The 20,670-nt window shown below is 46.9% G+C and overlaps 8 protein-coding genes across 8 annotated transcripts; 3 read left to right on the top strand and 5 right to left on the bottom strand.

The window, feature by feature from the left end:
- Positions 1 to 91: 91 nt before the first annotated feature.
- On the top strand, positions 92 to 5,202 carry FPRO_12716 (uncharacterized protein; the record flags this gene model as incomplete). The annotated part of the gene is made up of 10 exons (XM_031223263.1): positions 92 to 216; positions 272 to 733; positions 781 to 827; positions 893 to 1,063; positions 1,112 to 1,136; positions 1,171 to 1,737; positions 1,791 to 2,260; positions 2,663 to 3,530; positions 3,609 to 4,024; positions 4,079 to 5,202. The coding sequence occupies 10 exons, from the start codon at positions 92 to 94 to the stop codon at positions 5,200 to 5,202; spliced, it is 4,275 nt and encodes a 1,424-aa protein (XP_031088639.1).
- Positions 5,203 to 6,381: 1,179 nt separating this feature from the next.
- FPRO_12715 (uncharacterized protein) lies at positions 6,382 to 7,470 on the top strand (the record flags this gene model as incomplete). The annotated part of the gene is made up of 3 exons (XM_031223262.1): positions 6,382 to 6,797; positions 6,845 to 7,367; positions 7,423 to 7,470. The coding sequence occupies 3 exons, from the start codon at positions 6,382 to 6,384 to the stop codon at positions 7,468 to 7,470; spliced, it is 987 nt and encodes a 328-aa protein (XP_031088638.1).
- Positions 7,471 to 7,654: 184 nt separating this feature from the next.
- Positions 7,655 to 8,035, bottom strand: FPRO_12714 (uncharacterized protein; the record flags this gene model as incomplete). The annotated part of the gene is made up of 1 exon (XM_031223261.1): positions 7,655 to 8,035. One exon carries the CDS (start codon positions 8,033 to 8,035, stop codon positions 7,655 to 7,657), a length of 381 nt encoding a protein of 126 aa, XP_031088637.1.
- Positions 8,036 to 9,271: 1,236 nt separating this feature from the next.
- FPRO_12713 (uncharacterized protein) lies at positions 9,272 to 10,222 on the bottom strand (the record flags this gene model as incomplete). Its single annotated transcript, XM_031223260.1, has 1 exon — positions 9,272 to 10,222. One exon carries the CDS (start codon positions 10,220 to 10,222, stop codon positions 9,272 to 9,274), a length of 951 nt encoding a protein of 316 aa, XP_031088636.1.
- An 851-nt stretch (positions 10,223 to 11,073) lies between these two features.
- On the top strand, positions 11,074 to 11,844 carry FPRO_12712 (uncharacterized protein; the record flags this gene model as incomplete). Its single annotated transcript, XM_031223258.1, has 3 exons — positions 11,074 to 11,278; positions 11,354 to 11,676; positions 11,737 to 11,844. 3 exons carry the CDS (start codon positions 11,074 to 11,076, stop codon positions 11,842 to 11,844), a joined length of 636 nt encoding a protein of 211 aa, XP_031088635.1.
- Positions 11,845 to 13,186: 1,342 nt separating this feature from the next.
- On the bottom strand, positions 13,187 to 14,326 carry FPRO_12711 (uncharacterized protein; the record flags this gene model as incomplete). The annotated part of the gene is made up of 1 exon (XM_031223257.1): positions 13,187 to 14,326. The coding sequence occupies one exon, from the start codon at positions 14,324 to 14,326 to the stop codon at positions 13,187 to 13,189; it is 1,140 nt and encodes a 379-aa protein (XP_031088634.1).
- Positions 14,327 to 15,703: 1,377 nt separating this feature from the next.
- On the bottom strand, positions 15,704 to 17,199 carry FPRO_12710 (uncharacterized protein; the record flags this gene model as incomplete). Its single annotated transcript, XM_031223256.1, has 3 exons — positions 15,704 to 16,480; positions 16,533 to 16,933; positions 16,986 to 17,199. 3 exons carry the CDS (start codon positions 17,197 to 17,199, stop codon positions 15,704 to 15,706), a joined length of 1,392 nt encoding a protein of 463 aa, XP_031088633.1.
- A 1,914-nt stretch (positions 17,200 to 19,113) lies between these two features.
- FPRO_12709 (uncharacterized protein) lies at positions 19,114 to 20,178 on the bottom strand (the record flags this gene model as incomplete). Its single annotated transcript, XM_031223255.1, has 2 exons — positions 19,114 to 19,995; positions 20,056 to 20,178. 2 exons carry the CDS (start codon positions 20,176 to 20,178, stop codon positions 19,114 to 19,116), a joined length of 1,005 nt encoding a protein of 334 aa, XP_031088632.1.
- Positions 20,179 to 20,670: the final 492 nt, after the last annotated feature.

The raw sequence follows: 20,670 nt of genomic DNA, 5'->3' as shown, positions 1-20,670 counted from the left end.
TCTATATATAATAATGGTCGTTATATGGACGACAGGTACAATTACTTGAATAACCAACGAAATGGGGCATTGTAAATGATATCCTTGGGACATGTCCCATTCGCTATCACAAGACTCGATGTTGCTAGCTATTTTTATCAGGGCTGATTACGTTTGTAAGTCTGTGGCCAGTAAGAGAGCTTCAATTACGCCAACTACAACCTTAGACCCGCGCCAGTGAGACAACCTCTCCAGCTGAAAGAAACCCCGCGCGACTGATAATCACCAACAGGCAGCCAAAACCTCAACTTGATCCTCAGTATAGCAGCAGAATTGAAATGGCCGAAGCACTTGGCATCGCGTCCGGCGCCGCGGGCCTCCTGAGTCTAGCGATAGAAGTCACCAAGCTCAGCTACACCTACATCGCCAGCGTTCGGGGTTCGCCTAAATCGTTAACCTCGTACATTGCGGAGCTTACAACGCTCACCTCTGTTCTGCTACAGCTCGAAGACCTCATTCAGGCTAAGAGGTTCAACAGCCAGAATATTCAGGCTCTCAGTAAGGCTTTACACGACTGTCAACGGGAAATAGAACACCTGAGGGCAAAACTAGAGAAAAAGCTGTCGTATGGCAGAATCAAGGCCAAGGTGGCTGCTTTGGCTTGGCCGTTATCGGAATCCGAGTTGCTGGACAAAGTAAACATGCTGCATCGCTACAATGGCATTTTCTCATCTGCCTTGCAAGCTGATAATTTGTATGTTGCCCGGCTGGGAAGTGGATATTGGCTGATTACTTGTCAAGAACAGTGGCAATCGCGACGAACAAAGAGCTACGAGACATTAGGCAGAGTAAGTCATTCTTACAAATGCTTCTATGTATCCAGTGGAGAAGCAGCGATAACGTGTACATATAGGTACCGAAGCAAAAGAAATAATTGCCTGGTATAAGTCCGATGTCGCAATTGAGGCTTCAACCTCTCACCTGGACGATTACTGTCCCTCTACATGGCAGACGTTTCTATCAGGCTCTTTCTATCAATCTTGGCGGAGTGGCTCAACACCCGTCGTTTGGGGATATGGACAACGTTAGTTCCTCTCCTCCTCTTGAAGTATGGCTACTGAAGAAATTATAGCTGGTGCTGGGAAGACAGTATTGGCGTAAGAATTCCAGCCTACGGTAACATATGAGTAGGCAACTCGAGGATACTAATTCCATTCATAACAGCGCCCTCGTTCTTCGACATGTCAAGTCTGAAAACCTCCCCGGTGCAACCATTGCCTCACATTTTTTCAGCAGCAGCAGGCCCAAGGAAACTGTAAGCAATTTGCTACGAAGTCTGATCGCCCAAGCGCTCCGTGGCTGCCCTGTCATCCCCCAAGAAGCATCGGCCTTGTACGAAAAAGGTTCCCAAAATCTAATGATGACCGATCTGACGAATGTCCTTGGGGCGATTGCCAAGTCAATGACGACGTGTATCATTCTTGATGCACTCGACGAATGCCCCTTTCTTCCCAAGCTTTTCAACATCCTGTCGACATTGCAGGATCTGGGAGTGCGAATCTTTGCAACAGCTCGGGATCTGCCAAAGATTAGGAAGCATTTCGAGAAGAGGCCAAGGGTGGAAATTTCTGCCACCAGACATGACTTGGATTTCTACGTCAACTACCGGTTGGAACATGGGGAAGTTGACGTTGAGTCAATTGGAACAGAATTGAAGTCTGATCTTGTATCTGCAATTGTGAAAAGGGCGGCAGGGTCGTAAGTTCAATCAGGACCCTTCTGGGATACTGATAGACTGATGGGTTTGCTAGGTTCCTACTTGCTCGGCTCATCATGGATCACATCACCAGCTTGCTCACCATCAAGGAAATACGAAAAGCTCTGATCTCGTTACCCGCTAATTATGAAGAGGCGTATTTAAGCACGTTTGACCGTATAATCAAGCAAACCCCTAGCCTGAGGAACCTCGCCTTAAAAGTATTGAATTTCATTTCTTACGTCAAGGAGCCTTTACGGATGGTCGAACTGCAGCATGCCCTCACTGCAGAAGAAGGCATGGCTGAAGTCAACCCCGAGGATCTTCAGCCCGATAAAGCTATCATCTCATCATGCCTTGGACTACTTGTGGTTTCAGGACCGGAGAAAATCGTCCAGTTTGTACACTCGACTGCGCGAAACTTCCTACAGAGCCGACCTGAAGGGATGGATAAGCGGCCCCATCTGACGATTGTTCTCAGTTGTATCTCGTACATGTCAACAAATGAGATGCGCCATGGCCGTAGTCTATCTCACGAGGACGTCACTCAGCGTTGCCAAAAGCAGCCTTTCCTCAATTATGCAGCGAACTTCTATGGCTACCACGCTCAGGAAGTCGAAGATGAATGCTTTGACCAGCTTTCGGGGTTTCTAGAGAATGATGTCCTTCGGGAAAGCTCGTGGCAACTCTTGAATTTCAAAGCCCACCTCGATACTTCTGTCTCCGAGTCTGTGTTTGAATCTAGTCCCAGAAATGTGCTGGCTCTGCATGTGGCCGCATTCTGGGGTTTTGAGACTTACATTGATCGCAGCTTGAGTTATACACAGCAGGGAACTCCTAGCACTCAGAAACAGAATCTAAACAAGAGTGATTCTCACGGATGGACGCCTTTACACTGGGCCGTATCCATGGGCCATAAGAGTATAGTTGAGATTCTTCTCAGATCAGGAGCCAGTCCCGACCTTCCGGATCTTGCAGGATGGACGCCAACATTCTGGGCAGCCTTCAAGGGCCAAGCGGATATTATTGAAATGCTCTGGTGCTATGACAAAGCTCCATTTCGATGCGATAATAAAGGGCTCACTCCCCTTCACTGGGCAGTATCTGCGGGCCAGTCCGAAATTGTCAAGCGGCTTTTAAATCTCAAGACACGTTTTACACGGTATGAGAGGTCACCAGTACTTTCACTGCCGTCACTCGACGAGTTGACAGTGGAGAGAGCTCGCGCCATGACAACCAGGGCAAACGAGAGTCCTTTCAAGTTTTACTCGGACGGGACAGATATAGAAATGTTTTCCTCCATCTTCAGCGCTCTAAAGCAGAGTTTTCGTGAGAAAGAAGACAAACCTCCAGAAAGGAATGAAGGCTATTATACATTTGATCCGTTCCTTTATGGACCCTTTGGACAGAGCCTTAAAGCTGATCACGGAAGAAGAGCGAGGCCGGACCGCGACTACCAGTGGGGAAAGCCAGATGTTGGATTTCTTGAGTTTGTGGATAAACTCCTGATTCACGCCACGCGGTCTCAGGACTTACCCATCATCAAACTGGCGTTTGATCTCAAGCTCGTGAAAGCGTCTGGGATAGACAGCCTTGCTCTTCTTCACGAAGCGGCAGCAACTGGATGGGTCGAGGGAATGGCTGCCTTGATCGGCCTAGGGGCAGATGTCAACAATGCGGAGAGAAGTCATAAGCAAACACCTCTACACAGAGCTTGTCAAAACCAACGTGAAGAAGCAGTTAAACTGCTCCTGGGCATCGACAAGATTGATATCAATGCTCGAGCCGGAAATGGGCGAACACCAATTATGGATCTCATGACCGCTTCTTATGAAGAGAGAGCAAACAAGATATATAAGCTACTGGTTTCCAGAGGAGCTTCGGTATCCATTCAAGACACTGAAGGCAACTCGCTTATGCATTACGCCTTGCGGACCTGCAATGCAACAATCGTGCAAATGTTATGCACTGCCGGACTAAACATAGAATCTCCAAACAAAAGAGGCCAATTACCGTTGCACTGGATGGCTCAATGGAAGTACTTTGACTTTCGGAAGGATGTCACACCTGATCAAGTCCAAGCTGTGAGGGAAAAGCGAACGGATTGCATGAAGCTCGTCTTTCAGCTCTCAAGTCCTAGCTTCCTGGATTCTATGTGTGATTGGGAAGATGGAGCAACGGCTTCTAGGCAAACGCCTTTATCATTGGCTTTGAAAAGTCACAATTGGGATCTTGTAGCCGAGTTGTTGAAACACATCAAGCAGCCTGCGAATATGAGTTCCTTGCTGGGTAAGCATGACTAATCCCGGCTTGAGTTACCCAATGCTGATTGTCGGAGTATAGATCCATATCATAACAGTTTACACGAACTATGTAGGGTGTCGGAGAGACTTCCCTCGGTCTCAACCCCTGGAAGCCGTGATCGAACGATGGTATATTATGAGCTACAACCACTTCCCTTTGATGATTGGACGCGGACACTTCAATTGCTTCTCGATGCCGGAGTTAATATCAATACAGTTGATTGGAAAGGGAACACGCCCCTGCAGCTTTGCGTACAGAGAGCTGCTAGCATCACTGTTATTGACACCCTGCTCAAACTAGGAGCCAGTCCGTACGAGGCAGGGAAAGACGGATTAGATTGCTTCCAGCTTGCACTTCTCTGTTCCGACGAAGTAGGTAGTTGGGACATAATGGGCTGTCTTCGAACCTACGCCAACACTCACCCTGATCCAATACACTATTTCTGCCAGGGAGGCTTTCTCATCGCCGCCGATAGTCCCATAGACAATGAAGAAACTCGCTACCTTCAGGTCCTCCGCCAGACCGGTGCTATCAACTGTGAGACGCGGTCGGGTCGTACCCTCATCTACGAAGCCGCCAGTCGAGGAAACACAAGCTTGGTACAAAGGTTGCTGGAACATGATGCGTATCCTCATTATATAGATGACTTTGGTAGTTCGGCACTGCATGCAGCGGCCAAGCAGCAAGCTCCGACAACGGTAGCCGTCCTCCTACAGGCTGGAGCAGATGTCCATCACGCTTCTGTGGACGAGTTTGGCTCAACTGTTACGGGTACCCCCCTGCATGTTTGTCTCGAGGCCTGCAATGGCGCCAAACTCAAGAGCGAAGCAGTTGAAACAGTTCGTATCTTGCTAAGCTATGGCGCTGACCCAAATTATGCCGTGGTCAGGGACGATCATACAGAGACATGCCTCTCATTCTGTCTCAAGGCACTGTGCCACTCAATATACTATCCCAAGCTCGACGCAATACAGTCTGAAGGTTCAGATCACGCGGTACTAGAGATATTGAAACTACTGGTTGATGCGGGAGCACGAGTTGCTGAGAGCGCGGATGATATCATAGTTGGTGCTGTTGCGAAAATGGAGGGTCACGAATCTCTGTGGGAGACAATGAGATCGCAATTAATGCCGCATAGGTTATCAAGTCCAGGGGCTGAGTAATGACAGACTAGACAACTTTCCAGAGATGCTGGGTGTGACTATCAGTAATAGGGAGATAGTTGGTGATGATGACTGGCGTATAAATGAAGAATTGGATGAAATCACATACTTCCATCACCTCCATTTATATGTACTCAACCGTGTTTTCTGTGCTGATTTGTGGTATCAGTCACAAGTCCCAACTGCAAATAACACATGTAACACATAGATCTATGCCATTCAAAATTCTCTATCCAGGACCAACAAACAGCAAAATAGAGTTCATCTGAAGATGACTGAGTCAGATATAGTACGACTGGTCTTGGTGCGAGTTGGTGGGGGGCTTTGATGATTTGGCATTATTTATGATGCATATGTTGAGTAGTATGCATGATATTAGAGAGCATTCTTGTTGCCTGGGTTGTGTTTTGATGCAGCGCCCCTGTTTGTGAGTAGATGGAATTGGTACTGGCAAGATTTAGTCCTTCTATGGGAACAGATAAATATTATCACTTATCTATCGCGAGAGCAGTGTGTGTCAAGAAAGGGAAAATAGTCCAAGAAAATTCTGGATGTGGTAGCTAAGTAGTTAAACTTTTAAACATGCTTGTCTTGTAATTACGCCTATCCACAGTCGGTTTGTTCACCTTGGGATTGCGGGACTAACAGCATGATTGACGATAAGGCATATCTCCAGCCTTCAAAGTATGACCTAATTATATTCATCGGCTGGTTTTCTTGTGACACTGCAGCTTTCCAACAGACGTGAGCAGTTGCGGGATACAATAGACCCGAACCGGTTTCTTCATACTAGCTTGATGTAGAGAACGAAGATATTTTATTACTATTCTAGATAGTTATATACTATTAAAGTAATATAGTGCTTTTCAGTATTTTTAAGTCTCAAGATAATTTTAATTCTACCAGTACTTACTATATAGGCCGCTCTCTAAGATAACAGAGCTAATAACAATCTTACTTTATAAATCAGCTCATAATAGCTACCAGGGAGTGTGGGGCCTATAGGATTTATGCCTCTTACTTACCCCGCATATAATAGCCCGATGCTTCTTTATGCCTCAGCCTAGCTCAGTTCGTCGTACGGTGAAAATTGGTATTATTGAAGAAAGAGTACTTTATATAAGATCTGTACTTATGATTTTAGAGAATCAGACCTCACGCGCAAAGCATTGAGCCATCATGGGCGATCCGCTCAGTGTAGCGTCCGGACTAATCGCCGTTGTCACCGCCACACTGCAATCAAGCAAAATACTCTATGAAACTATTCAAAGCTTCCGAAATCACCAAACTGCAGTATTAGATCTTGTCCGCGAGCTCGAAGGTCTTGAATCAGTTCTCACTCCGCTGCAAGATCATGTCCGTTCCGATGAGACCGCGTTCTTGCCGCTCAAAGCTCCCCTCATTCAGTGTCGACAGGCATGTCTAGACTTCCAAATCCTTATCGAGCAGAACAGCAGGCGCACTCGAGCAGAGGCAAGAACAAGCTGGAGAGACTGGGCCAAGTTGATCTACATGAATGGCGATATTACTTCTTTCAAAGAACTCTTAGCCGGTTATAAAGGGACGATAACTATAGCGCTAGCTGATGCGAACTTGTTGGTTGCTCGTCTCAGGAGAAAGGTTTTCGCTAACTTGCTTCTAGGCGCTCCTCCAAAGTCACCCTTCAAGTTCTGAATGATTACAAAAACTTGATTTGCGACACTAAACTTGATCTAGAGAAGCATCTGAAAGACATCGACTCCAAATTGCAAGACATTGTGTCTCAAGGCGCCACGACCGAAGCTGCTGAAGGCCAGGCCAATCTCCGGAAATTCGAAAGCGAAAAAGAAAGTACAGAACGGTGCCTTGAGTATTTGAAACATCTCCTCGAAGAAATCAATGGGATGAGTTTTCAACCCGTTTCTACTGGGTCTGCCTCAAATACTGCTGTCATATCTGTCTCAGCAGGCAACATGACACTTGCTGATTCCCTCACTATTTCCACGCTCAAGACATGCAGCTACAACCTCTCAGACACCATCGACCGCCTCGAGTCGCACCGTGATAATACCGAAGAGAATCTCCGACGTAGGCCCTGGGTTCCAGATTCGAATCACAAACTCGATCCTGGTGCGAACCGCGAGACACTTCAAAATGAGTTGGAAAGCACGAAACAGTGCTTGACCGTGTGTGACCGGGCATCGGAATGGGCATCCTCCGGAAGGGTTCACGTGGTTGAAGATATCAGCATTGGGAATGATGGAAAACAAATATGCGTGTCTACACTAGGGGACCTATTTAACATCAAAGGAGCTAGGGCCGGTCATGGATCCATTCAATTCTTTGGGTCTGTTTCAGAGAGCAGTCTGAGCGATGTGCTGAGATCCCAGAACCAGCGGCAATATATACGCGATGAGGGCACGGAAGAGGAGGGATGCGTCAGCGGAGGATATATGCAATCAACAAGATAGTTCTATTCGCTTCTCTGCTGCCTGTCCGCGGCCCTATTGTATGGCTCCCGACCAGCCTCTGCCAGAGACTTTCCTGCGCCATGTTTCTCAAAGCGCGAGGCTTCAGCGTATGCGGGTGACTGCCGATTTGTAATGACTTGGCGTTGGTACAAGATCTTGGTAAGCTCTTGTACTGAACTGTCTTCCCAAGAACCAATAACTTGATAAGAGTTGACTCCAGCTCCAACGTCTTTAGCGTCATAGAGGTGGTCTTTTGTCGATACCAAGAGCTGGACGCCGTTATCTCCGACTTTAATCTCTTGCAAACGATGGGTTGGGCGGCTGTATAATTCTGTCGCGTCTTTGGGCGGCGCTTGCGTATCTCGGTTCTCGGGAGCTGACATTTTGTGGTATTGTAGTGTTCAATGTGACGATCAGCTTCAATAAAACTGAACGAAGTGGTATGAGGGAAATTTTATCAATTACCCCGCTATGTAAGATTTGACACATGACCGCATACTGAGAGCTTGTGGGGCCATGACTTTTCTTTATTTTAATCTTAATAGGTACTGAGATATTTTTTAATTAATACCTTAATAATAACTAATTATTATTCTCCTTAATGAACCGAGAAAGCACTGTCTGGGCCGCTAAGTTCGGTGGAAAGCGCCACCGTTTTGAGCAATTGCGACAGTGTGAGGTGCCACACAGGTACTGTGTAGCTGAGTTTCCCTCAGTCGAATAGGTGCTGTTTGTCACGATGGCTCCGACCGTCAGCTCTGATTGTCGTGCAGATGGGTACAGTAGTAACCACGCAGGTTGCGTTAATTGCTTTACCTATAAGGATTCCTAAAAGCAGTAAAAAAAAATTGAAAGAAAATAACAGAGAAAAGAAAAAAGAAAAAGAAAAAAAAAAGCGCGCCTTTCTCAGCGCCGCACAACGAGCAGCCTTGCGTAAACAGGTGAAGGACGTTCAGTCCCTCCAGCCAGACGATGCCGATAGTGAAAAGATCAACATCGCCGGCATCCTACGGAAAGGGAAGATGTAAAAGGCCCGGGTTCTGCAACAATCACTTCCACTAACACAGGATTAGATACTGCAAGGCAACAGTGCAAATAACCCTATGCCAGCGTCACAGCCGTTACCTTGATCGGAACGATGTTAGAGAGGTCCTCAAGGTATTGTGCTTTCGATCTTACATTACACCGGTATCCACCAGTTGACATTATCCGCAGTGGCATGGCGCTGTCCTCGTCCCTAAATACGGCCTTCGCCCGACTTATATGAATGGAAATCTGGTACCGGGCCCAGACGACCTGTTGGCCCTCCAGACTTTCAACATCGCCCACAACATGGGCATTTTCCCCCTCGAGGGATAACAGGTCAACCTGTCCGTGTCATATCTGAGCGTAGACTGCAAAGAAGTGCGACTGGCGGAGGACGGATCGTGGGAAGACCTTTGGGACCCAAAGCCATTGTGCAATTGTGCAATGTGCTCGCGGAGTTTGTCTTAGACCTGAGCGCAAGTAGCACTTGTGGATTGGCGAATTCAGAAAGCGGAGTTTTGTATATATAAAATTGAAATGTGCCTCCTCGATACATATCAAACCTAAATATGCCATATCCTCCCAAGACCGAACTATTCCATCTCGGCAAAAGCAGCCCGCGTATCTTTTAACCCAGTGATTTCCAGGTCTTCCTTGGTCAGTATCACTTCTTCATCCGAGAAACTCTTCTCCTTAGCCCACTCGAGGTATTCATGCATCCTGTCCATTGCTTTGCCCCATTTGGGCCACAAGCTGTAGTACGTCTCTTTGTCCACCTGCACATATTCCGCCTCGACACCATGCACTGCTGCCCACGTGGCAAGCATGTCTCCGGCGGTCATAATGTCGGTCATCGCATAAACAAATTTGCCGCCAAGCGTCTTTTCGGGTTTGTCGATGATTGCTCGCGTGAAGAGGCCCACATTCAGCGTTGCGTCACCAACAAGTGGGAATTGCACCGATGCTGGAGTTGGTTGGAGCTGGATGAACTTCTTCTCGCCAGCCGTCGCAATAGGAAAGGGACGATAGAACGGGTAATTCACATTGGAAGCGTAGACAGCGACCCAGAGAAATGTTGTCTTTCGTAGCAGCGCTGGATCCGACTTGATAAAGTCATTGATCCTGTTCTTGCTTACATAGTGAGGCACTGCGAACTTGCCGCCACTAATCCGGTGTGTGTTGGGTAGAGTCGACCAGATAAAGTGCTCTAGTGTCGGTGTCGCAGCTGCAGCTTTGACAATGTTGAATCCTTGTCTTGTTTCGATCTCGATGGCCTGTTCCGTGTCGTACATCATGAACGGCTCAAAGAAATTGGTCGCGGCGAAAATAACTGATGTTCCTGAAAAAGCTGCCTCGAGTGAAGCAACATCATCGAGATTGGCCTCAACAACTCGAACACCCTGTGACGCGAGTTTCTTGGCTGCTTCACTTTGACTGTTGCGAGTGACAGCCGTAAGGGAAAATGCATTGTCTTTCACCAGAGCTCTAATGACAGACCCGCCCTGAATGCCTGTGGCACCGATAACTGTGACTTTTCTAACCATGATGTTGTTCGTTTCCGTGCAAGAAGAACTAGGAATGGTGTTGCTTTTAGGTATGAACGGAAGTCTAGTTGATTCGGATAGTCTATTGACTTTATAGCATAATTCACCATGCGACTGACTGAAGGATGATCTATATACTTTGCGCACTTTCCATAGTAGCCTCGTCGATTGAGCTTATTAAATCCATCAAGCGGTATATTACAAACCATGAATTACAAATCGATTAGACAACTGTGATTCATTTACGAGAGTCTGCGGTACTATAAGGAAGAAACAATGGATATGGATCCACATATGTCCGCACGCAGGTCGAGATTAGTCTTGCCTCAGTCGCTCCTTTTTCCGAGGTTCACTCAAGTCTCAGTGTAGCTTGGATTTACCGAATTACAAATCATAGCCAAATTGTAGAGGTCATCGACATCATGACCTGGGAATTATGTCAACTGAGGCCGTAAGATCATGCATCATTTCGGCATGGTTATCGGAGACAAGTGGATCCTCGCGGAGAGAAATGGGGCCGTATATACCGATCAGACCCACAACTTTGACGGCTTGTATATGTTTTCATAGCACGTGCGAATAGACCTCCAAACCAATACTCACATGCAGTGAATCAGTCGCCAAAGCTTTCGTATAATAGTGTATTTTGGTGGTGTGAGTACGTCCTGAGTTGCATGAGTAACGCGAGTATTTTGAAAATCCATTCATGTCAGCTCTGAAGTGTATGTTGGAGCGGTATATAACTGGCGCCGGTTCCCCCAAAATCGAAAACCCAAACACCGGACCAGACGAGACCGCACCATTTTTCTTATAGAAGTACAGAAGTTCAGACATTATTACCCTCTTCAGCTATGACGATTACAGAGGTTATTTTTCCGAAGCTGAAGCCTGATCAGGCCCTGCTCAAACAATTGGCGACGACTCTCCCAACTGCCGCAAAGACAACATTCTCGGGTGTTCCGGGCTTATCAAGCTACTATAGAGGAAAGGTCATCGAAGCACAAAACGTTTCCCAGGCCGCAAAGCTCGACCATAGTGGTCTTGTTCTGGTTTTAGGTATGTTGTGTATTTTTCTGAGTGATATGCCGCACATTTCGTCCATTCAACAAAACACGGGCTAATATAGCTTAGAATGGGACAAAATATCGTCATTCAATTCTTTCTGGGTCTCAGAAGGATTCGAAGCTTTTCGGTCGGTAATGAAACCGTTCATGCTTAGTCCAGTCTCTCCAGATTTGTTCTACTCCAACCTTCCAGACTCTGGCAGCACGACTACCAGCAACTACACCCAGTATATCAAAGTGGAAAACTTAGGAAGTGAGGATAAAAGTGTGGAGAATTCTTGGAGGGACTTGACTCGAGAGATCGGGCTGGATGCTAAATCCTTTCACGCTTGGGGCATCCAGGAGAGTGATGGAGCGTTTATGGGGATGATTGGTTGGAGTAGTCTTGAGGTATGTTGGTTTCAATCGGTTCTTACACAGCGGTCTTACAACATAACTAATCGCGCACAGACTTTAAAATCCAAAAGCGAAAAGGAATCCGTAATGAAGGCCTTACACCAATTGACTAAACATGGCGATGTTACTGCCTTTGTGCTAGAGTTATCAAGGCAATCTTAACTCTGGTGTCATGGTTTTACTAGGCAGTCTTGTTGCTATCCTTGACATCCCGCAAGGACCGAAAGGGCACGTTTAGAGTATTTTGAGCCTATTTGCTTCAGTATTTGTGGGCTGCAGATCGATCCGCCCCATATGCAAGCCTCAAGATGGCAGAGCAGCGGAGAGAAAGTTACGATTGGCAAAATACATTACCAGCAATACTTGTTTTGATACATTATAGTCCCTGGGGAATAGGCACCTTTGATAGAGACATTTCAATTGAACATGCCACAATTCTCTGCTCGTAATATGCCTTATCAGTCCTTAAGGGATGCTAGATTGAGACGTCACCATACGCATTCATGATTGGACATGTGTGTATAATCGCAACCAGCGTTATTATTATGGGAAATAGCCTGTTGTTGAAACCGTTTATACTTGGACATAGCTGTAGCTTTGTAGGGCTTTTGCTTGTCAGGGATACGTAGTCCAGCTGCGATCGAAGATATCCAATGGTCTGGTACACAGTGAGCTGTAAGAACTACGGAGACTTCTTTTGTCTCGTGTGATTTGTGTAGAGGATGTCATGTTCCAGAAATTCCGGCACTTTACAGTTGTGAAAGGACCGAATCTAGCTTATTGCACTGGTGGTCAGGCTGTTACAGGTGGTGTGCCGATGAATGAAAAAGGGTGTATTACGATGATGATAAAGCTAGGAGGATTCCGGCGGGGTCAGGTTTACCTATGGGAATTGGATCTGAGGCACTCTATTCATGCGGCTACTTGTGGACCTTGGGGCTACGGAGCGGAGATGTATGGGTCCAGGCACGACTGGCCTGCGGAGAGATGTGGAGATGACTTTGCAAGTCTCTTTCGACCGTGCCGCAATGAGGTGATCCTCACATCGCTTAGGATAGATATGGAGTTTAATGAGGGACCGTAGCTCCGGCTGACGAGAGACCTGGGAAGCTGACGTGGTATAGATTTGTAAGCTGTTCCGTTCTTCTTAATGCCACAACGTGGGCTAGAAAGATTTACAATATTAAACAGCCTTAATTGGCTTTACGTGGACTTCGAAACAATCGCGGTTGTTTGCTGTAGGAATGAAAAAAAGCCGTCGACACTCAAAGGGGCTAGGAGACAATACTTACCGTTCGGTGCTAGTCGACACTGTTGTATCGGTAAGAGGTTCCCATATGTAAACCTCAGCGTCATTATAGTGATAGCCACGATAGTGCAAACTTGAGACCGTAACCACTTATCTCGGGATCCATTCAACAGCAGTTGCGCGTTAGTCTTTGGTGCCGAGCTCACGATAGACGCTAATTCAGGATAAGAATGTAGTAGCGATATTTATTGGGGCCTATTGAGTCATGCCGGTGCTGGTCGGGTTGATTCTACTTAAGCCTTTACATGCAACAAGTAGCAGTCGCGCAAAGTCATCGGTTCGCCTCAGTCTTCCTAACTCCCACTCTTGGACAAATTCATTGTAAGTTACAATATATCCAGTATCAACTTGGCCATGTAGTTGCAGGCCACTCGCGCAAGGCCCAAGGGTCAGCGGCAGGTGCAGCGAGACGGGTAGACTCAAGAGGTCCGGTATGATATGACAGCTCTTATACTGCAGCACGCGATAAATCCCACGCAACAGGTATGATACCACGACCGCCCGACGGGCAGTCTCATGAGAAACATCGGCCACGCTATCCGCCAGACTCCCACCAAGACCGAGACATTGCCACTGTAGCACGACAGTCGCTCGTTCCAACACATCCTCTTGGTTCTCAGCGAAAGTCCGCAAATGCGCGTCCCCACCGAATAACATCAAGGTAAAATAGAGCAACAGCGCCTGTAGCGTGGCTAACTGTCGCTCAAACGAGCTGTGTGGAATTTCTATCGCCAGCTTCCGGACTTCAGTAACTATTAACCGTTGGAAGATGTCATTTGTTGCATTTGTGTGAGCCATGTAGGTTGCACAGATGCTGAAGGCGGTTGCCAAACTGTATGGCATTGAGGCTGTTTGGCCAATGAAAGGATTTTTGCCACTTTGAACGAACTGTTTGGTGAAGGATAAGAGCATCTGGGCACAAAAACTCCAGGATTGTATGTCGTCTAGGCGCGGCCAGAGCTCCAGGACTCTCTTCTGGAGAGGGGTTGGAATTTCGTATGTTGGATCAAGATGTGGATTATCAAAATGGGTGAGACCGACCACTTCACTCAAGCTAAAGTCAGGCGGCTGCATCAGCAAGTGATCTGCATCTGCAATACCAACCGACCCTGATTGCGCAGGGAGGCACAGATCCGTGGTACAGTTACCCATTGCCAGAGGCAACCCGACGGAATCTTCCATGTTCCAATCTGAGTTTGCCTGGCAAGAAGGCGGAAATGCGTATTGACAGTCCAGCGACCGTTGCGAGCACCGCTCGCACTTTGGGATAGCTCTACTGCATCGGCGTTTGGCTGCTATGCAAGAATTACAAGATGTCTTTAGAAGCGAGGGCATGATTTGCTGGTTTCCCCTACGGCAGGGTCTTGGGTCTTGGATCTTGGGTCTTGTTGTTGCGTATGGATGTGCTTTAGACCTGGGTTTGGAGATAATACTTTGATGTTTGGCTGGTCTCCAAGGCTGTAACCATCGATATGAACGGAATAGTACCTAATGAGAGAGGGAGTTGACAACGCATGATTAACAACAGTACCATTTCCCATCATGCCGTTACGTCAGAGTTGATTTGTCAACCTCGGATACGAATACGTTATCTCTATCGCTAATAAGACTAGTCCCAAGTCCCCGCCCCAGCTTGATCCACTTCTCTCCGCTAGCGTCACTAAAATGAGGACTGTCCATGTAACACCACTTTAGGTAGCCTCCGTTTCCTGGACAGTCTGCTGGTACCTAGGGTATCTCGAAAAACCGAGCTGTGATCGTAAAAGACAACTTTCACTCTTCTCCCGAGGCAAAACCAAGCTTAGCGACCGCAACCTTTAAAAGACAACAGCTTTGCTCGCACACCAGAGGTCAAGGTAATCGGCACCCACTACAACGCTGGTTTCATCAGTGGAAACGACATGACAACGGTCCTGGATGGCGAAAATTCCACAAATGGCAACAGCCAACTGTTCTTGCCTACCTCATACGACGAATGTGATATATGGCTTAAAGGGGTACTGAACCACTTCTTGCCACTATCACCAAGTATCTTCATTTTAACCAAAGTAGCTATAGTTCGCCTTAAGTCAAGATGGGTTGGATCCTACACAAACAAGGACAGTCTATGGTCCGGAGGCAACGCTGCGTTTTTCCACCTATCCAACTATTCGTGGAGCAAGCAATATCGAGGAAATGGTAGCGGCACGCTTCGCTCGCCTTGATCTAATATCTCATGTCCATAATTACTTTGGTGCGCCACTATTCCATTCAGCTTAAGTCAGCGATATGCCATGCTAAATCTAACAACAGATCTGGTCAGCTCCAGGATCTGGTCTGTGTTTTCCCTCTGATGCGAAGACGGTAGGCATAAGGGTAAAATATCGGAACTGGAAGTTTTCATGGACCAGACAGTAATAGACGAGAGAATGAAGATGTTACAATAGATCACTAGTCATTCAGCGTTATGTCTAGTTGCAACTTCAGTAACATGCTCCCATGGAGGTGCTTATCCTGTGTTTGCACAAGAAAACCTTCCTATCTAACTCAGACTCATCCAGGAGAGTTTACGTAGATGAAAACTCCCCAGATACTTTTGTATAGTGCTAGAAGATTGCTTTGTCGTAAAAGCTCCGTAACTACATCGAAAGTATGTTATGATTGAAAGGTCCATATGAAGATAAAAATTAATAGATATTTAAATACAAGAAGATAAAGTAATCTGAGATGCAGTTATGCAATTGGGGTAGCCTTGACCGGGGGGCAGATCTTGTTTATCTGATTGCTGTTACACGCGGGTGAGTCATTGTGGTCGATGAAAAATGCCTCAAGATCGAAGAAGCAAACAGGAATCCCGTTAAAACCCAGGTTATCCACGACGAGCTGCTTGTCGGCGCTGAGAGCACAGTCGAGGATGGCACGATAGTACGAATCGCGATTTCCAAGGTTATACTTGGCCATGTTTGTGTAGACATCCTCTTCAGCTTCATCCCACGACTCACCCCAGTTACCACCGAAGGGCTTGTAGCGCATGATGTAGAAGCAGTACTCCTCTCCATCTCGAAGAGCCATCCACTGGCGGCCGGTAGCATAGCCACAGTCCTCTCGACTGTGAACCCTCTTGTCGGCTATAAGGCGGAGATTGGCAGCTTTCATGACGTTGTTTGCAATCTTGGGCTTGATGCTCTCGGTGATGGACTTGATGGCATCATCCACGGCAATGCTGTCCTCGTTGAGGAGGAACCATCCTGTGCTGAAGAACTTGGCAACCGGTGACTTGTACCAGTCATCGCTGGGCTTCGGGTTGGGCAAAGCTTTGAAATCGTCGACACTGTTGGCGCTGCCGACGGCAAGTTTGAGAGTCGCGTCGATTTGGTTTGCGGAGGCGACGAATAGCTCCACCAGGGCACCGGAGATGGTAGACGTGTCGATTTCTTCCGGGGCAGTCTTGTCAGCCACGGCACTAAAGATGCCGCCCAAGATGCCAGCGCCGCCCGATATATAAGGTCCCTGTCTCAGTTAGTCCTCAGTCCACAACTCAGCGTTAATTCATTCGACATACAGCTACAGGGACATTTCCCCCCAGGGTTCCGCCAAACCCAATTGCGGCAGCAAGCCACTTCAGAACATCAGACGTCTGATCTTCGTTGCCTTGGAATTCTTCGACCATGGTGGGAATAGAGAATCCCGCGACCATGGTCTCGGAGGTGAGTTTCTCTTTCAGCATCCTGAACTTGGCCTGCATGCCTTCGACAGCTTGGAAGATCCAGTAAGACGTCTTTCCAAGGATGTGCTCGTTGCCATCCTTGTCCGTGCCGTACTTGCTGAACTGGTCCTCACAGTTCATGCCACCGAGAGGACGGCACTCGCCTTCGGTGGTGCCACAGCCCCCAACAGTTGGGCCTCCACTAACGCCCCCAACGACGTTATCTTCGAGGTTCAGTAGCCAGTTAACCTCATGTTCTGCAGCTGTTAGCCCCAATGCCAAGGCTCAACCAGACGAGCTGATACATACCCCAGCTTTGAGCAATGAAAATGTCGAGTTCATTGCCAGCGGTGGTGTTTTCCCAAACGCTGGCAGCGCCCGCGGGATCCCTGAGAAGTACTGCTTGATTATTGCAGAAAGTTTCAACATTATCCCAGACATGGGTATTCTCGTCCTGTCGCCTTTGAAGAGGAGAGGCGTGTACGGCAGCCGTGATGGCCAAGAGAGTGACAGTAGACTTCATTGCACAGAATGAAAGATGGAGATTTTAAGAATAAGAGATATTGAATGAGTGAGTGAATGAGTGAATGAGTGAATGAGTGAATGAGTAAATGATAATTATTTTTCGGGATTCTATGCACTCTTTATATCTACTTTCATCCGTCATTGCTGAAATTACAGCATCATATTAGCCCTGGTACATGCTCAATATGCCTTGCAGGATTAAGCAAGTGCATCACTCGCCATTAAAGTGTCGTTTAGATAAGTGGCGCTTAGATAAGCAACGATCCACTTTGCGTGGGCAGATAAGCTTTTTTGGATACGATCAACAGTAACGATGATTCCATTAAGATTGCCGTGCTGATCTGAAGGATTCGCACAGCCTCAACCGTCCCTGGCAATTAATGGTACGAGCTCATAGCCTATTCTCAGCCTTGGAAAAAGTGGTATTCGCGTTTTACGCTTAGATTAACCTTAACTATTGATTGGGTCGGGCATGTTGATGAAACATGCGGTCGTAAATCTACTCTATCACGGCATCACGCCATGGTTACATTAATAACAGCCCACAGCTGGGCCTTTTGTTGGCGCTGCATCCTTTGAATTCTTTGGACATGCGGCTGACACGATCTACTCAAGTTGAGACTACGCATTCGGCAGTTGAAATAAATGTCCCTTGTTCACAATGATTGGCTTAATCTTAAAATCTTTAGGGGCAGTGCAAAAAGTCACAGCAGCAAAGTTAAGTCACCGTCAATTATAGAAAGTCTTCACGTCGCGTAGATAGTCTTAAAGGCTAGATGAAAGACCCGATAGCTCTTTACTTAATATTTAAGGATAAACAGCTTTGTTTCTGGGCAGCTGTCCGTCCGTACCAGCTCTCAGAAACGGGGCTCAGCATCGACTAAGTGACGAGAGCATGGACCAAGGCATTGTGAGTGGAAATTGAGCATGTGACCCAAGACTGCTCTTGCATAGAAAAGACTAATTAAGTGGGTGAGCTTTACCGGTAAATTGATCATGGTGGCTGAAATTTCTTTTCATAATGTGTTACATCTGTTGAACTATACCAAGTGCCGATATTTTATATGAAACAGCAGGTCGTGAGTAAATAAGCTGAACTGGGATACAGTAACATCATCAGTGCCGACCATGGTTGTGAATTATTTGATGGAACCAATCTGGTAGTTGGCCTCAAGAAATGCCATAATTACTCATTATCTTTTTCATCAAATGTGAAACAGGAGTCGACTAGCGCAAAACGAAATCCCGACGATATCGAGGCCGAGGAGCATTTGAGCGAGAGAAGAACACTGAATTGTACTACACTGCCCTTAAATACGTCGGCGAGTCATCGGACTGACGGGCATTGAAGAGGGTTTCTTTTGGGCCAGGGGATGGGTCGATGCAGTTTCGCCAAATAGAAGCTGCTTCTGTTCGGCTACAAAAGCATTTGCAGGCCCAGCAATAAAGTAAATCTTCTCAATTTCCTCATTACTGGCCGTCATCGCGGCTATGTCTCGTGCACTGCTGAGATTGGAGATCTTATCTGCACCGTTAAAGTGATTTGCGACGATAATAGGGTTGGGCAGACGACTTCGGATAAGTGGTGTGCAAGCGATGACCTATCTGATCTGGACCACCTTAGCCATGGCGACAGTCATATGCGCAGAGACTAGCAAGGGATATCGATCTCCAGGGATATACGTTGAGCTATTTAAGCTACTAGAAGGGTAGAGGGATAGCAGGTAACGTACGCGCCAATTCCCCAAGCCTGGGTCTTGTAACATGAGTCTGTGATCCCTTCCCGTCAGCAAAGCCCGCAACACCATGATTTTCAGCGGCGGTGACTAGAAAAGTCTTATATGTTAAGTTATATTGCTGAAGAAAGTATATATCATAATTGACAGTATAATATCTAACTTCTTATGTAATATCAATTACCCTTCAAACTCTGCAAAGACTTGCATACATCCTCCGCTGTTGGTCTATGAGACGCTTCAACACATAGCATATTACCTATAACCTGTAATATAGAGAGAGACACCTCGGCACCTGAACACGGCCTTTGCAGATATTGCAGGACTCTGGCAACAGCTGGATTAATATATGGCTTCTTTTGCGCGTCAATAGCCCAGTACACAGCGCTGTTGGAACTGCCAGGATTAGAGATACTTCTTGCTTCTCGAAACCGCATCACCTCGCCTATTTCATGAGACTGAGCCCAGACAAAGACTTCAAGAAATATGCAACCAAGGCTCCAAATGTCCTTTGATCGCGATACCCGTCCTTCTACCAAATATTCCGGAGCGCTATACACCTTGTCTCCAGTGGATGCCTTGCGGTTGTAAATCTCTGCTGTGGCCTCAGTGTCAAAGAAGTCCACGGTTCCAGAGCCAAAATCGCAAAGTTTCCAAGTTCCGAGGGGCTCCGATACATTCTCAAAGAGAAGAATATTAGCTGGTTTCAAGTCGTGGTGGAAGCCAAGTCTCTTCGCACGCTGCCCGTCGGCGGCAATAACGATGTGCTCATGGGTGTACTTGATAGCATCACAAACACCAAGCATCTGCTCGAAGATACAGTTTTCAACTGCGCGGAGAGACTCTGGTGGGGGGGTCTTGTTTAAAAAGGTTTTCAGGTCGCCCGTGGCCAGAGGAAATAATAAGTATTGAGCATTGAGGGCGGTCCAGGCGAATAGATAGTAAGTGATGTGTCGGTGACGAGTTGATGCTAAGGCATCTAGAACGGCCTTTTCGTTATCAAAATCATCTCTTTGGGGCCTATTCAAGAATCTTTTCAACGCAAAGACCTGAGAGCGCTGAAAGAAAAGCCTTGTTAGCATTTGCGGCGTATGATCAGGCTTCAAGCGTAGACTTGCATTTCCAGTACGAATCTCGGCTCTGAAAACTTCCCCCACCGTGCCTGACCCTAAGAGATCATGTTGCTGATCAAAAACTAGCCCGTTGGAAACACTGGCATAGGTATAGATTTCAGTAGTCATTCTGGAAAACACGTTGGATATGCCAACCTGGCTGAAAGAAGTGTGTGTAACAAAAGTAAGAGGAGGGGTCTAGCGGAGGGCCGGACGGAAGATTTATGTACAGCATCCATGTGACCAGGGTGGAGTCAGTTCAGCAAGGCCCATCAGCCCATATCATTTACCCACTGAATGATACCCTTTCTAAGTGTACCCGACCCGCCACGACCACCCTAATTACCAGAGGTTTGAGGGTAGCTATAGCTCAGCCATCTTGTTGATGGAAAGCGGGCACGGCTGCAATTACTCAACTGAATTCAATATACATGAATGATGAAATGTTGTTCAGTATTGATTGATAAGCACGAACTTGACAAAGATTTTGGCTTTCTAAGGCTAGTGAAGTGCGGAAATGTGAAAGACAAGTCCCGTCTTTTCATCCAATCAAGACATCAAAACGAAAAAGAGATCCCCTTTACGTTTCTCCTTAAACCTCTACGTAGGCAAAGGGCTCTG

The sequence above is a fragment of the Fusarium proliferatum genome (assembly GCF_900067095.1).
Source record: "Fusarium proliferatum ET1 genome assembly, contig: FPRO_scaffold013, whole genome shotgun sequence".
NCBI classification, from domain to species: Eukaryota; Fungi; Ascomycota; class Sordariomycetes; order Hypocreales; family Nectriaceae; genus Fusarium; species Fusarium proliferatum.
Note: the sequence above shows the minus strand (reverse complement) of the source record. Positions and strands in the feature narration are given on the sequence as shown.